Genomic DNA, 13,339 nt, shown 5'->3' with positions numbered 1-13,339 from the left:
GTCTGAGCAGGGCTTTGAAGCACCTTCAGCTGGACAAGCTTGCAAGCCCCCTTCCCAATGTGCCTCTGCCCTCCCTCTAGCTTAAGCTCTCACGCTTTCTTTGGAATGCAGAAATAGGACTTAAGGCTAGAACCAACAAAAAGTTCAAAAATGTTAACGGGGCGACAAATTTACTTCTCTGGTGTTCAAAGAGCAGTATTTGGGGCCTAGGAAATTGACTAAGAGGTTTGTGATGGCTTTCGACAATATTTTGTCGCATTTGCAAGGTTCAGTTACATATGTGAATTTATTGTGAATCAAATGTGGCAACCATATTGAGGGTAAAACCAGTATAGGGTCAAAAGGCAGTGATTTTTGGACCACTCTATCCTGTGCTCTCAATACTGAACAATTCTCCATTTTTCTATGCTGTACTTTTGAATCTAATCTAGTATTTTCTATCAGAAACTCATTTACTTAAAACATTTAATAGCCGTCACTTCGCTTTGAGATGGTTTAGAAGTAGAGCAACAATAAAACAACATATTTTTTTAAAAACATGCTCCATCATGGCAGCTTTGGTTCAGTTAACAAGACTTCAGTTTCCTGAAAGGACCAAATGCAAGAGTGTGAAACTCAAATAGACTGTAGGACCAAACTCTCCACCTGGCAAATACCCAAAGGCCACATTCGTACTCTTTCCACAGAAGTCAACTGCACTTGAGTTCAGCACCAAAGGGTCATAAATTCCATCTCAGTTGGACACTAACATCTGAAAAATGGTTTCAGGCCCTGCCGTCTAAGCTCCCTGCCCACATGCAACCAACTGCCCTCCTCCACCCACCACTTGGCAACTTGGCCTGACTTTCCCCATCTACTCCATGCACTTTCACAAGGGGGCCCCATCTGGCAAATGGCCAGGGCTCCGCTCTGCTCCATGCCAAAGCACTGCACCCCCCACCACGCCCCCTGTTGGCACTGTTACCACTCAATTAGAGGAGGAAGAAAGGCTGCTGCCATTTGCAAACCAGCCCATTGCCCTACAAGGGCACCAATTTGCAAACCAGCCCATTGCCCTACAAGGGCACCAACCCTTGAAGACAGTTCAGTGGCTTATATAATGTGGCAGGAATCCCCAATGTGGTCCAAGGCACACTTCAAGGGTCTCTCAGTGCTTCCCAACCTTACATTTGACCCCTCTGATGTAAGAAATAGGTATGACAGTCCAATATTTTGAAAAAGAAATTTGCCTTCAAGGATGGAGTCTTGCCTGACAATGTTGATCTCATTACACATCCATCTTGCTTATAAATTGGGGGGGGGGGGGCTTTTTCTGCAATATTGATTGAGGTAACTATGATTCTTTGATCTTTAAGACAGTAACTCAAACTACTATTTCATAATTCGAGAGGAAAGCAAATCAGCACTGTATTTTTCACTCTATAAGACGCACCCGACCATAAGACGCGCCTAGCTTTAGTGGAGAACAAGAAAAAAAATATTCTCTCTCTCTGTGCAGCGCCTCTCCAGCAAACCGGGAGGAGAAATGGAAGGGGCTCTGTTTCTCCTCTCGCTTTGCTGGAGAGGCACTGCGCAGAGAGGGAAAGCTGTGCAGCGCCTCTCCAGCGAAGCGAAGTCAAAACAGCAAGAGGGATCGCTGCGCAGCGAAAGCAGTGATCCCTCTTGCTGTTCTAGCTTCTGGCCAAGCCTCTTCAGGGCAGGGGGAGCGTTCCTCCTGTTGCCCTCAAGAGGCTTCGCAGGGCTATCCCAGAAGTCAGAACCAAAAGAGGGATCGCTGCTTTCACTGTGCAGCGATCCCTCTTGCTGTTCTGGCTTCTGGGATAGCTGCGTAGCCTTCATTCGCTCCATAAGATGCACACACATTTCCCCTTACTTTTTAGGAGGGAGAAGTGCATCTTATAGAGTGAAAAATACGGTAGATAAAATGCAACTTTCAAATATCCCAGAAATTGTTTTCTTGGATCAATCTCTGTTCTCCTTTGCCATTCCTGCCTACTACTGAAAATGGCTTTGTATTTTACAAAGGAAACAAGCAGAAGGTTGGCAAACCACCTATAAGCAGTGAGAGGATACCCAAGGAGCATTGACGCACCCCCCCCCCGCCGCCCCCAGTGAGGAGTTGTTGGTAGCTATCTGAATTAAACGTGGTTGGCTTTGTCTTGTTCAAGAACGGTTCTGAGGGTGTCGAATTGTCACCCAGAAGAGTCTCCGTTTCACAACCCATGCTACTACACAAATTTCAAACAAAATCCTTTCATGCCTGTTGCTTTCACTGCATGTTTCAAAAGCTAAGCAATTGTCACACATCTGCATATATCAACTCTCTGAATTTCAGAAAAATGTAGAAGGCATTATTGACATTTAGACTGTGTTTTATAAGAACACTCAGGTTTGCGCCACAAGTGATATAAATAGTAAGGTTCCTTCTGTCTTGTTTGCAGGTGAAGGGCAGTAGCATGTTCTTGCAAAATTGGATATGAATTTTTTCTGAACATTTTGTAACAACTATAACAACTCAGTAGCTTTTATAATCCCTTCAAGAGAAAATAGTTTTGTTCGCTCCTGGTCTCTTGGAGGCATGAGTGCATCTAACTGAACTACAAAATAATTGTTCACAGAAAGAACACAATGCTTGTGCAGTTATATGGATTTCCTCCCCCGCAGAAACCGTTAACCTTTATTGTTAATGGGAAATAAATTCCTAAGTATTTATCACAGTGCCCAGAACACATATAATGTTTTATAATGGAAATCAGCTTTGCTAGAACCCAAAGTAAATCACTTTCTATACCAAACAAGAACAAACTACACTGCAACAATCTGAATAATTCTATGTCTAAAAGGGAAATTTTCATAAGTATAACTATTTGATAATGGCTGTCTAGCTGAAGTGTAATATTTACAATTAGATGGTGAGTCTACCCTGTGAGACACTCCTGGCTTCTTAAAATAAAAGACTGAGTGACTAGAGAAATGAATGAGAAAAATAAAATGTTAGTCTCACATTTCTTATGATACAGTTAACTAATAAGATTTGCAACCAACTAATTCCGGTAAATCTTTTATAAGTAATATGTTCAAGTGGATTCAAATGCTCAACTAACATGTTTAGCACGGTATTCCTCTATAGGTACCAGGGCAAACTCTGATCCAACCATACAGAGAGACAAATGTGCAATCAGGTTATATGTCAGTAAAACCAGGCCACTGAAAAGCTACTTTTCAGTTCTGATTACATATTACCCTGACATGTTACAGAACTGCACAAGTGCCACTATGTGCTTGGTCTTCACCTTGCTGAATTCAGTGTAAAACAAAAGTTGACATAGACACAGACCGTATCTGGACATCATGCATAGATCATAGTTCCTGATGAGAATGAGGGGCAACGGACCTTGTGCTAGCACTCTCTCTCTCCTGCTTCTTTGGTGTGTCTTTGAGGGGGAGTTTGGGAGCCTTTATTTCCAATTTCAACTAACCTCCATTTAGCATGTCATCCAAACTCTAAACTGTGGCTTGTTAAACCAGACCCGTTTAAGAACAAATGGTTTGAAGTTTGCTATTTTCAACTGACAACAGGTTGGGATGACAGGGAAAGCTACAATTACTCTAAAGAAGAAACAAAAGCTTCTGAATTCCATGGCCACAAAGCAAGAGGATTGGGCACCCAAGCCCAGAGCTCATTGTGGCTTATTCCCATCGCATTTAAGCTACAGTTTAGTGTGTCATTTGAACAGAACTACGTACTCAAGCCTTCAACGTTTTAATGTTATCATGCGGACTAGAGGAATTGCTCAAAGGAATGAGGGGATTTTCGTTATGACAAAGCGTGCATTGCCAGGGCAGCCAAAAACAGATAAATATAAACCACAAGCATGTTGAAAGCTACTTTTTCAAAACCACAGAGTTATATTTTAAGCAGTATTTATTATTTTAAGGTATACCTTTATAACATGTAAATAAAGTGAGCACACCCACGCTACTTCTGAAGTCTTTAAAGTCACTCCTACAGGTTTCCTTGGGAGGCACTGAAGTCACAAGATCACCAGAAGAAAAAGAAATCCTTACAAGACGTCATCTATATTCAACTTACTAGGAATAGGTCTAAGGACGTCAGGAATGAGAATCTCCACCAAAGTCTGGTACATCACATGGTCACAGTTACACATCCATTTCAGAATTGACTCATTTTTGCACAGAGTAATCAGCTTTGCTTTCGGAAGTCGACTTTCTATTTCACTCAGATTGCTGGTGTGAACAAATGTATCAAATGAATAAATGAAAATGCATTTACATGAAGATAAAAAAGAAGAACAATGGAATTCAAAGTTTTTAAAAATAAACATTAGGAATGTCTGAAACGCATCCAACTGCCCTGAGGCACTTAGTGTTGTAATAATGGCTGGTACATGGCCTCCAGGGCTTTAGTCAAAGAGCAGCAGTGATAAGAATGGTCTTGGATATTATTTCATGAGAAAATAACTGGGCCTCTTCCCATAAAATAAAATGGTATACGTACAAATATAAACTGCAGTTATCATAACACGGCAATTTAATCTAGTAACGAACTGCAGAGATAGCATTCCTATTTAGTATGTAAATTTTAGATTTCTATTTTATTTGAAAACAGCACTAAAACTATTCACAAACTTTGAATAAAAGATTACCAACCTTGGTTCAGTAATGGTAGTGCCATCGGTTGTTGTTGAGGGAGAATAGCGCCAGAAAGTCTGCCATAATTTTTCTATTAGGCTAAACTGAAGGTTCACTACAACATCCAATATTGCCTAAAAATACAACACAGATACCGGTATTCTTTAACAGAATGCATGAAATATATTGAGCAGTCTGTCTGCAGTCCTGAATACTTAAGGGAGCATGATCTATTGAATTCGGCGGGACTTCTTTCTGAGTAAACATGCTTAGGATGTATCAAAGGACGTATCAATTGACCAGGATTGTGTATTTTGAATTTAGTTAATATCATATTCATAACTAAAATTTTAACACAACAGCAAACCAACGACGGACACATTTGGCATTGGCATATTGCTGATCTACTCTCAACTGTCCTGGGTGGGTGAAAGCAAGCCTACAGAAAGGCTCTGTATTTTGGCCCACAACCATGTTTTCCAAACACACACAAATTTAGCAAGCATAATGTTAATTCTCTTCACAATATTCTGCTTTGCAGGCAATGGAGAGCCTCCTGTATCTGATGTATTCCTGTGTATCATCACATCATGAACCCTTGACTGCATGAGAGGAAGCCATTGTCAAATCCTTCTTTCTTACCTCACAGTGCTCTCGATAGAGACTCTGCAATGACTTAATATCCTCAAAAGTAGTACCATCTGGCAGAGAAGAGATTTCAACTTCTCCGAACTCTGGAAGTGCTCGAGATGCATCTGTTTCCATGGCAACACAATGAAAGAAAAATATTGTAGCGTGTGTCAATCCCACTTTAATTAGGGAAACATTTAATGATACAAAGAAATAAATATCAGAAAGGTCACAAAGTGTTGGACTAAAAATTGAGAAGGTGTAAGGTTTTCATGTTTAATAGGTTGCAATTAAAAAGGAATCAAAATTTTATTCTTCTAAATTAAAATTCTTAAGCGAAGGGAGCCAGATCTGCTAAATTGTATGTGCTCGATCCATAGGAATTAAGAAATACTTACACAAATTCTAGGATTTCTGACTGAATGAGAAGCTTACTTCTTTGAATGTTTAAACCAGCTGTAATCATACTAAGATCAAGTGGTGCGTAACTTACCTGTCTGAAAACCTAGTTAAAATTGTGAATAGACAAGAGGCCTGAATTTTTCACCTTCTCACCCCTTGCTTTTTCCTGTAAGACCGATTGCAGTCGTTAAGAGCCGTCAACAGGCTCATCTCAGCTATCTGCCAACCACCCATTCCCACCACCCTTCTGAGTAATACCCCTCCCCACCTTCTCACTATATAGAAGGATCTGGCAACTTCTGTTTCAGTGTATCTGACGAAGTGTGCATGCACACGAAAGCTCATACCAAGAACTAACTTAGTTGGTCTTTAAGGTGCTACTGGAAAGAAATTTTTTTTTTTGTTTTGACTATGGCAGACCAACACGGCTACCTATCTGTAACTGGATCTGTGGGTTCAATGGGACTTCCTGGTCAACCCCCCCCCCGCAGCCCCCTGAAAAGCCCCTCTGGAGGGTGGGGGTCCCTCTGGAAGGGGGCAGGGGAAGGGCAGGTGGCAGCGTCATGGGGAAATGGGGAGAACTCAAAAGGGCTGCCTTCCGTAAGTGCTTTCCTGCCTGCCCACATAAGGCACCTGGATCCAATGCAGTGAATACAAACATTTTAATATGCCAGTTGATCTTTGCTTCTTTTAATTTAGTAAAGTGCCTTTTGACTATATAGTTATATTTCCAGACATATCTACGTATTATTGCATATTATACAAGGTCTTCAGGGTAAACAATGAGAAAATTATAGCTGGATTTTACCTAATTATAGGTGGTTTCACTATTACATGTGAACTTCAATTATGTCTTAATTCAATGACAATTACATTAGCAATATTAAATAAGTATATTTCATGTATGTATGATAGTAGTTTTTGGAACATATTCCCAGTCTATATCCATGTAGTAGCAATTGTGACACTAGCCTGGCCCAGCAAGGGATTCCAAGATGCTATCAGACGTGTGATCAGGCAACACGGGTTGAGGGTACAGATAAATAAGTCTGGAGTATTTTATCCCATATATTGTCAAAATAGTATGTATGTGCAAAGACAACAGTCCCACCTATTCTTTGTCTGAGACTTGGCTGCAAAGTCATGGTAAGGATATGAATTTCTTTGTTTCTAGAATGAATGACAGCTTTAATTAAGCTCAATACCCTTGTTAGAAACTTAATATTTGCATAATGTTAAACTCATACAAATGTTTGCACTCCACAGTTAGTTAACTCTGGATCAGCTTCAAGAAAACCTTTGTTCTGATTCTTAACTAACAACTATACAAGTTATTTTTCTTTGGACACTAGTACAATGTTCTTCCTACATACCCAAAAACTGTTGATGATGTTGACTTTGAGCAATTACAGTTTGTTCAACAGATGTGCCTGTCTGTTGACCACTTGTTGTGAAACCGTCTGTGACTCCATCCACTTTCTGCATAGGCTTGTACCTAGAATATATCACATGCAACAAAGGACAAAATTATCCTTTTCTTTCTCCATCTCTCAGACTATAAAGTTGATTTTAGCAACACCTTGTGACATAGCTGGCAGACGTTGGTTAAAAATTTATCAAGAAACTCAAATTAATGCTTGGGGGAGGGGAGAGAATTATGATTATCTAAAGCCTTACTTTGATGTTCTGATCAATCCACAGAACTGCACCTTACATAATTTTTCAGTAACAGTCCAAACACTTGGATGCTGAACTTGTTTATGTATTAAGTAAAAACAAAACCCAAAAAGCATAGATGATTTGTATTTCTGGCTCACTTTTTTTTTTTAGTACACAAAGTTAGCAGTAAAAGTAAAGGTGACTATCTCAGTTTTCTCAATTCCCACTCATTTTCTGTACCGCTTTTCCTTAGCCTGTTTAACCTAAGCAACTGCATTTGATTTCCTGGAAATTAAATCTGGGAAGAAGCAAGACACACATAACTTAAAGTGTGTGTAGCCATGACAGTTTGCATTCACTTAACTCTGCACTATATTACGCACATATGGACAATTACTTAATTAACATAGTACTGAATGAGTCCAGATTTTTGGCAGTCGCCCAAATTGCACATGTTGATACTAACACAAACATCATTGGGCTGTTTATTTTAAAAGGATGGTGCTATACAATTTGCTGCTTTCCATCATCTGACTTACTGATTAATGTAGTTAGCCTAATAAGGAAGTCAACCCGTGAACATGAACTCAGCAACAGGAACCATGAAATAAAAACAAAACTGTCTGAGGGCTACAACTATATATCGCAATGAAGGTTTTAATAATGGAATAAAAGCGACTTGCAGTACCACAGTCAGCTGAATCTTGTACATTTGCATGCCTATCCCACTCCTTCCACCTCAAATCTTTCTCTATGTTAGGAACGTTCTGAACTTTGCAAATTAAAGGCACACACAGATAAAAACTGGTGGTCGTCATATGAAACAGGCAGCTAATTTTAGTAATTTAGCAACATTGAGGAAAAACATTAGAGCAAAGCATAGTGATCAATAAAACAATGTTGACTCAATGTGAATCTTTGTGGGAAGACAGAAACTAAATTAGCAATGAATCATCATTTCAGAACTATTTCTCACAAGTAGGGCACAAAAGAATGTTTGTCATCATTTGCAGTTGTCGTAGATATTAAGATGTTAATTACTGAACGCTAGCTCTCAATATGTACTGATTTATTATTACAGTAAAGTAGCACCTGAACATCAGGAAGTGCAGTATTTAAATAATGAGAGATCTCTATATAACTAATCTGAAAGAACTTTTATTCAGATTATTTTCCAGGTATTTTGACTACCTACAACAATTTAAAAAGTTGGGAGTAGTAAAGCACCTGAGATTTAAAATGCCACTTCGAGTAAATTTTCTAAGAAACAGCTGGAAAGAAGGATGTGGAATTTGTCTCCTATGCACATTATGGTGGTCTCTAATTGCAGAGTCGCTGAGAAAGAAAGTTAAAATGCTCCAAATTTAAATTAGTTGTGCTTGCTTTCTCCAGTGAAACAAAAGAACATGTGCACTTTCCACTGAAGATGCTGCTCCCAACAGTGCAGGAAAAAATAAAAAATAAAGTTCTCCCAAACAGATCATTGGTTTCAGGATGCACTTCTTTTATCTTCCACCTAATGGCTATTCCAAGGGACGCGAGTGGCGCTGTGGGTTAAACCACAGAGCCTAAGACTTGCCAATCAGAAGGTCGGCAGTTCGAATCCCCATGACGGGGTGAGCTCCCGTTGCTCAGTCCCTGCTCCTGCCAACCTAGCAGTCTGAAAGAACGTCAAAGTGCAAGTAGATAAATAGGTGGAAAGGTAAACGGTGTTTCCGTGCGCTGCTCGTTTGCCAGAAGCAGCTTAGTCATGCTGGCCACATGATCCGGAAGCTGTACGCCGGCTCCCTCAGCCAATAAAGCGAGATGAGCGTCGCAATCCCAGAGTCAGTCACGACTGGACCTAATGGTCAGGGGTCCCTTTACCTTTACCTTAATGGCTATTCCAGAGTTACTAGAGCCCTGCCTGAAGTGGCCATTGCAAATCGATCTGAACTGCCATTGGCCTCCGTGAGCTTTCAGGTTCCACCGATATTTCCCCATAAACCCCATGGAAGAACGTTTGCCTCCCCATTCCTGCCACTCTCTGGATGTTCTGCTGGTCTTTCTGGGATCTCTCTTTTCTCCACCCTGCCTCAGCTTCCTTCCTCGGACCTCCGACTGGGGCCTGATGTTTCTCTGCTCCTTCAGTCACTAGGCATCCTGGTTTTGTTTTTCTCAACTTCCTCATGAAAAGCCCACCCCCCCAATCCTCAGACTCTTCTTCCTACCTGCAGCAACACTGAATGCAACACTTACACAAGAATGAAGACCTTTCTCTCCTCCTTCCTTCCTTCCCTGCTCTGTGGCACTTAAGTAGATTCAAATATAAAGTCAATCCATGCACTGGGGTTTCATCAGATATCCCCACAACACAGAGCCTAAAAACGCCAGCTCTTTACAGCACTGCCTTTCTAAGAATGGCCAGTGAGATACCTTCCCAAAAGAAAATATCTACTGCCCAATAAAACTGCCATGGCCTAATCTGCTGAACAGGGCTGACCTGCAAAAAGAGATGGACAGATTTGCCTACTTTGAGTCAAGATCACATTTGCATGTGTTGATTCGTAAGTCAGCAATTGAAATCTGCCTGGAAAAAGGTGCATTTAAATACATACTTGCATGTATTTACTCATGAAATACCCTCAGGTTTAGGGCGGTATATAAATTCAGTAAATGACAACAACATTTTCTCATAAAATACAACATTTCTAAACTTATTCTATCTTAAAATATTAATTTTAAAATCTTTTTCTGCATGTTTTTTGAGCTGAGAGCTGCATCACAAAATTGGGAAATGTGCAAACTTTGAAGGATATTTACTCGTGTGGGAGATGCAGCTAAGTTCTTACTGGAATTTGCAAAGTGCTCATGTCTTAAGCATTCCCTGTTTTTAGAAACTTGAGTTTCGATACACTCTAGACTCAATTGTTCCATTAGGCATGTTCTGTTTCTTAGTTCCTCTGACAAACCAGTTACAGAAAGGAACACTTGAAAATGTTATTTGGTGTTATTGCTGCATATTTATTCACTCTAGAAACATAGTGGAAGTGCACAAGTATGGCTGAGAGAAGCGGGTGCTAGCTTTTAAAACACGGAAAATGGCAATCCTCCTATTTGCCTTCCTACAAATGTTACATGCTGTCTCTAGTTGCTTTGTAAGAGTACCTTAAAAAATAATAATTTGACAAGTAAATGGATATGTGCTACTTGAAAAAAGCAAAATGTTCAGAAAGTGCTCCTCAGCTCACTGAGGGAACTGGCTCAGACGTACATCAACCCAGTTTGGAAATAATGCGAGGAATTAGACTAGATTCGCCCACGGCTATACCACATGCGTTCAAGTGGAGATTCTGGCCAGAATCCAGTGACCACTTTAGGTAGGATGGAGTCATGCTGCTCTTTTACAAAGCTAAATAAAATTATGGTTGTATACATGAATCTTTCTTTCATTCCCACACCCTACATTGAGACTTCTGACCAGACCTGGAATTAATATGTTCAAAGGACTTGTTTTGAATAACATTTCCCTTTTTGATGTAAGCCGTTTATTCCACAACACAACAAGCAATTCCACTCATCCTTCATAATTTCAAATGGTGCATCACAAATTTTGTATACTGTGCATTAATGCTCTAAGTTAAGAGCAGCACAAAGCATTCATAAAGTCGTGTTTACTTTACTCCCTTCCCGACCCATCGTGCTTCCACAACGAACATCCACTTGTGCAAATGAGAGTTACCCTCCCTGCCCTCCTGCTTTGCAGCCCCCCAGGCACCCCCAAAATCTGCTCTGGAGCACTGGAAGACCTTCCACAACAGATTTTTTTTGTCGGGGGGGGGGGGCAGGGAGGAAAGGAGGAAGGGAAATGTTGTCCTGTCTGCCGGCATGGCATTGGATCTCAGCTTTTTTTTAAAAAAATAGCATTCCAAACTTGGCCATAGGGTGGCACACATAATTCTATCTCCTCTCATTAAAGGCCAAATTCTCTTCTTAAGTTTAGAAGATTCTAGAAACACAAACGCTTTTACATTTAACCACTCCTCACTCAATTTTGATATAAAAATATGAGATAATGCCCTTTAGCAAAACTATTTTTGTCCAGATAAAAGGTGGTTGGTTGGTTGGTTTGTTTGTATGTTTTTATATCAACCTTCATGAATAATAGTCACAAGCCAGCTTTTGAAAATAAGGTAATATAAAAGCTTAACACAAAATAAACAGAAATATGAAAATAATTCTCAGAAATTACATAATTAACAACATTACAAAAACGACTTAATGCATCAGCATCTAAAAACCCAACCCAAAAGGTAAGGTTTTACGTAGTGTCTAAAAGGGTGTAAGACTGAGGCAACTGCAGGTAAACTTTCAGCTAGAGAAGTTATGTGGTCTAATAAAAGGAGAGGTTACTGCTCCCTGACTAAACACTCCTGCGATAGAGAGATGCAGAAAAAGATGCTGGTTTCTAAGGGGTCTGGTCAGCTTGGCAGGACTGTACCTTTGTTTCTGCTGCATGGGTTGCTGTCTCATAGCCATATATTGCATGTCCTCTTGTAGCCGATTTAGAGGGGAGTCTGGCTTGACACGAATCCCATAGTAATGATATTTGGAGTTCCCCCTTTGGGAAAAAGCAAATATTAAAAACAAGGGAATGTACACAACCTAAACGCAAATGTGATCCCTTTGGGTTGTTCTTAAATATTTAAGATCTGAATCGTATCTCAGACTGTTGTTCAATTTGGCTGCTTTCCTCTGAACTGTGCAAAAATAATCCTATGCAGCCAATTTAGTCCCAGCAGAATGGAAAGCTAGCTGAGTATTAGATATTCACTTAGTTACAACTGCAAATATTTCACAATCATTTCACATATTGGTCTCTTGACAAGGTTTTTACCACTCAAACAGAAAATGGCCCAAACAGCAGGGGACTGTAGATTACTTTAATGATTAAGGAATGTATTTAGCTTTGTACATAGTTAGTTGGCTTGATCTCAGAATGTCAATAGAATTTAAGGAAGCTAAGTGCATATAGGATTTCAACCAGTATTACTAATTTGTGAAAGAGAAGGGGTGGGGTGGGGGAGAGAAATTGCAATTATTTTGTCTTTAACTATTTGTTGTAAGTTTCCTTTTATGGCAAAAACTTAAGATCAAAAGGAAGTTGCTCACACTGGGCAAAACATTCGCAAGCAATAATGCAAGGACACCATTTTCACGGGGACCCACTTTGTGCCCCCCCAAGTGGGATAAACAAATGCTGTGTATATGGTGGCCACCCAAAAGCAGCCACCTTTGCATATGCTTGGCACAGCTCTCCTCTCTCTCTCTCCTCTGAGGGTGGGACGAGGGACTGAGCCTGGGAGACCAGAGAGAGATTTACTCACTGCCTATATAATCATAACTGTTGCTGTGTTCTGGATATGGGGCATCGTCTCCAGGTGTCAGCCTGGATCCTTAAAGAGGTATGGAGTGAGCACACCACCCACCAACTCAGGAAGAGCGACCTTAGTCAAGAGGTCTGGTCCAAGACCAGTGCCATGTCCTCAAGTGTTCAGTTACAGCGCTGGGGGCACTCTTACACAGTGGTTCCGCTCCTTCTTCCTGGGCCGTGTCCAGAAAGTGGGGGGGGGGGGAATGAGTGTTCAGACCCCTGGGCACTCACTTGTGGGGTGCCTCAGGGTTCCGTCCTCTCTCCCATGCTTTTTAACATCTATATGAAGCCGCTAGGTGAGATCATCAGGGGGTTTGGGCTGGGTGTTCAACAATATGTGGATGATACCCAGCTCTACCTCTCTTTTAAACTGGAAACAGTGAAGGCGATGAAGGTCCTGTGTGAGTGCCTGGAGGCGGTTGGAGGATGGATGGCAGCTAACAGATTGAGGTTGAATCCTGACAAGACAGAAGTTTTTGGAGGACAGGGGGCGGGCAGGTGTGGAGGACTCCCTGGTCCTGAATAAGGTAACTGTGCCCCTGAAGGACCAGGCGCACAGCCTGGGAGTCATTTTGGACTCAC

General features: G+C 40.8%; 1 protein-coding gene and 1 long non-coding RNA gene across 8 annotated transcripts in view; one reads left to right on the top strand and one right to left on the bottom strand.

Annotated features, from left to right (window-relative positions):
• The window catches only part of LOC310753124, a 163,967-nt gene that overhangs the window by 46,157 nt on the left and 104,471 nt on the right, over positions 1-13,339 (top strand). The gene's annotated exons all lie outside the window — the stretch shown is intronic.
• The window catches only part of RFX3 (regulatory factor X3), a 108,464-nt gene that overhangs the window by 12,096 nt on the left and 83,029 nt on the right, over positions 1-13,339 (bottom strand). For all 7 annotated transcript variants that reach the window (XM_083593218.1, XM_083593219.1, XM_083593222.1 and 4 more), the window contains 5 exons: positions 11,825-11,944; positions 7,059-7,180; positions 5,296-5,408; positions 4,672-4,787; positions 4,094-4,248 (listed from right to left, as the gene is read on the bottom strand). In XM_083593218.1, coding sequence (XP_083449344.1) covers positions 4,094-4,248; positions 4,672-4,787; positions 5,296-5,408; positions 7,059-7,180; positions 11,825-11,944 — 626 coding nt within the window. The remainder of the gene's footprint in view (positions 1-4,093; positions 4,249-4,671; positions 4,788-5,295; positions 5,409-7,058; positions 7,181-11,824; positions 11,945-13,339) is intronic.

The sequence above is a fragment of the Podarcis filfolensis genome (genome assembly GCF_964270895.1).
Source record: "Podarcis filfolensis genome assembly, chromosome: 17".
NCBI lineage: Eukaryota > Metazoa > Chordata > Lepidosauria > Squamata > Lacertidae > Podarcis > Podarcis filfolensis.
Note: the sequence above shows the minus strand (reverse complement) of the source record. Positions and strands in the feature narration are given on the sequence as shown.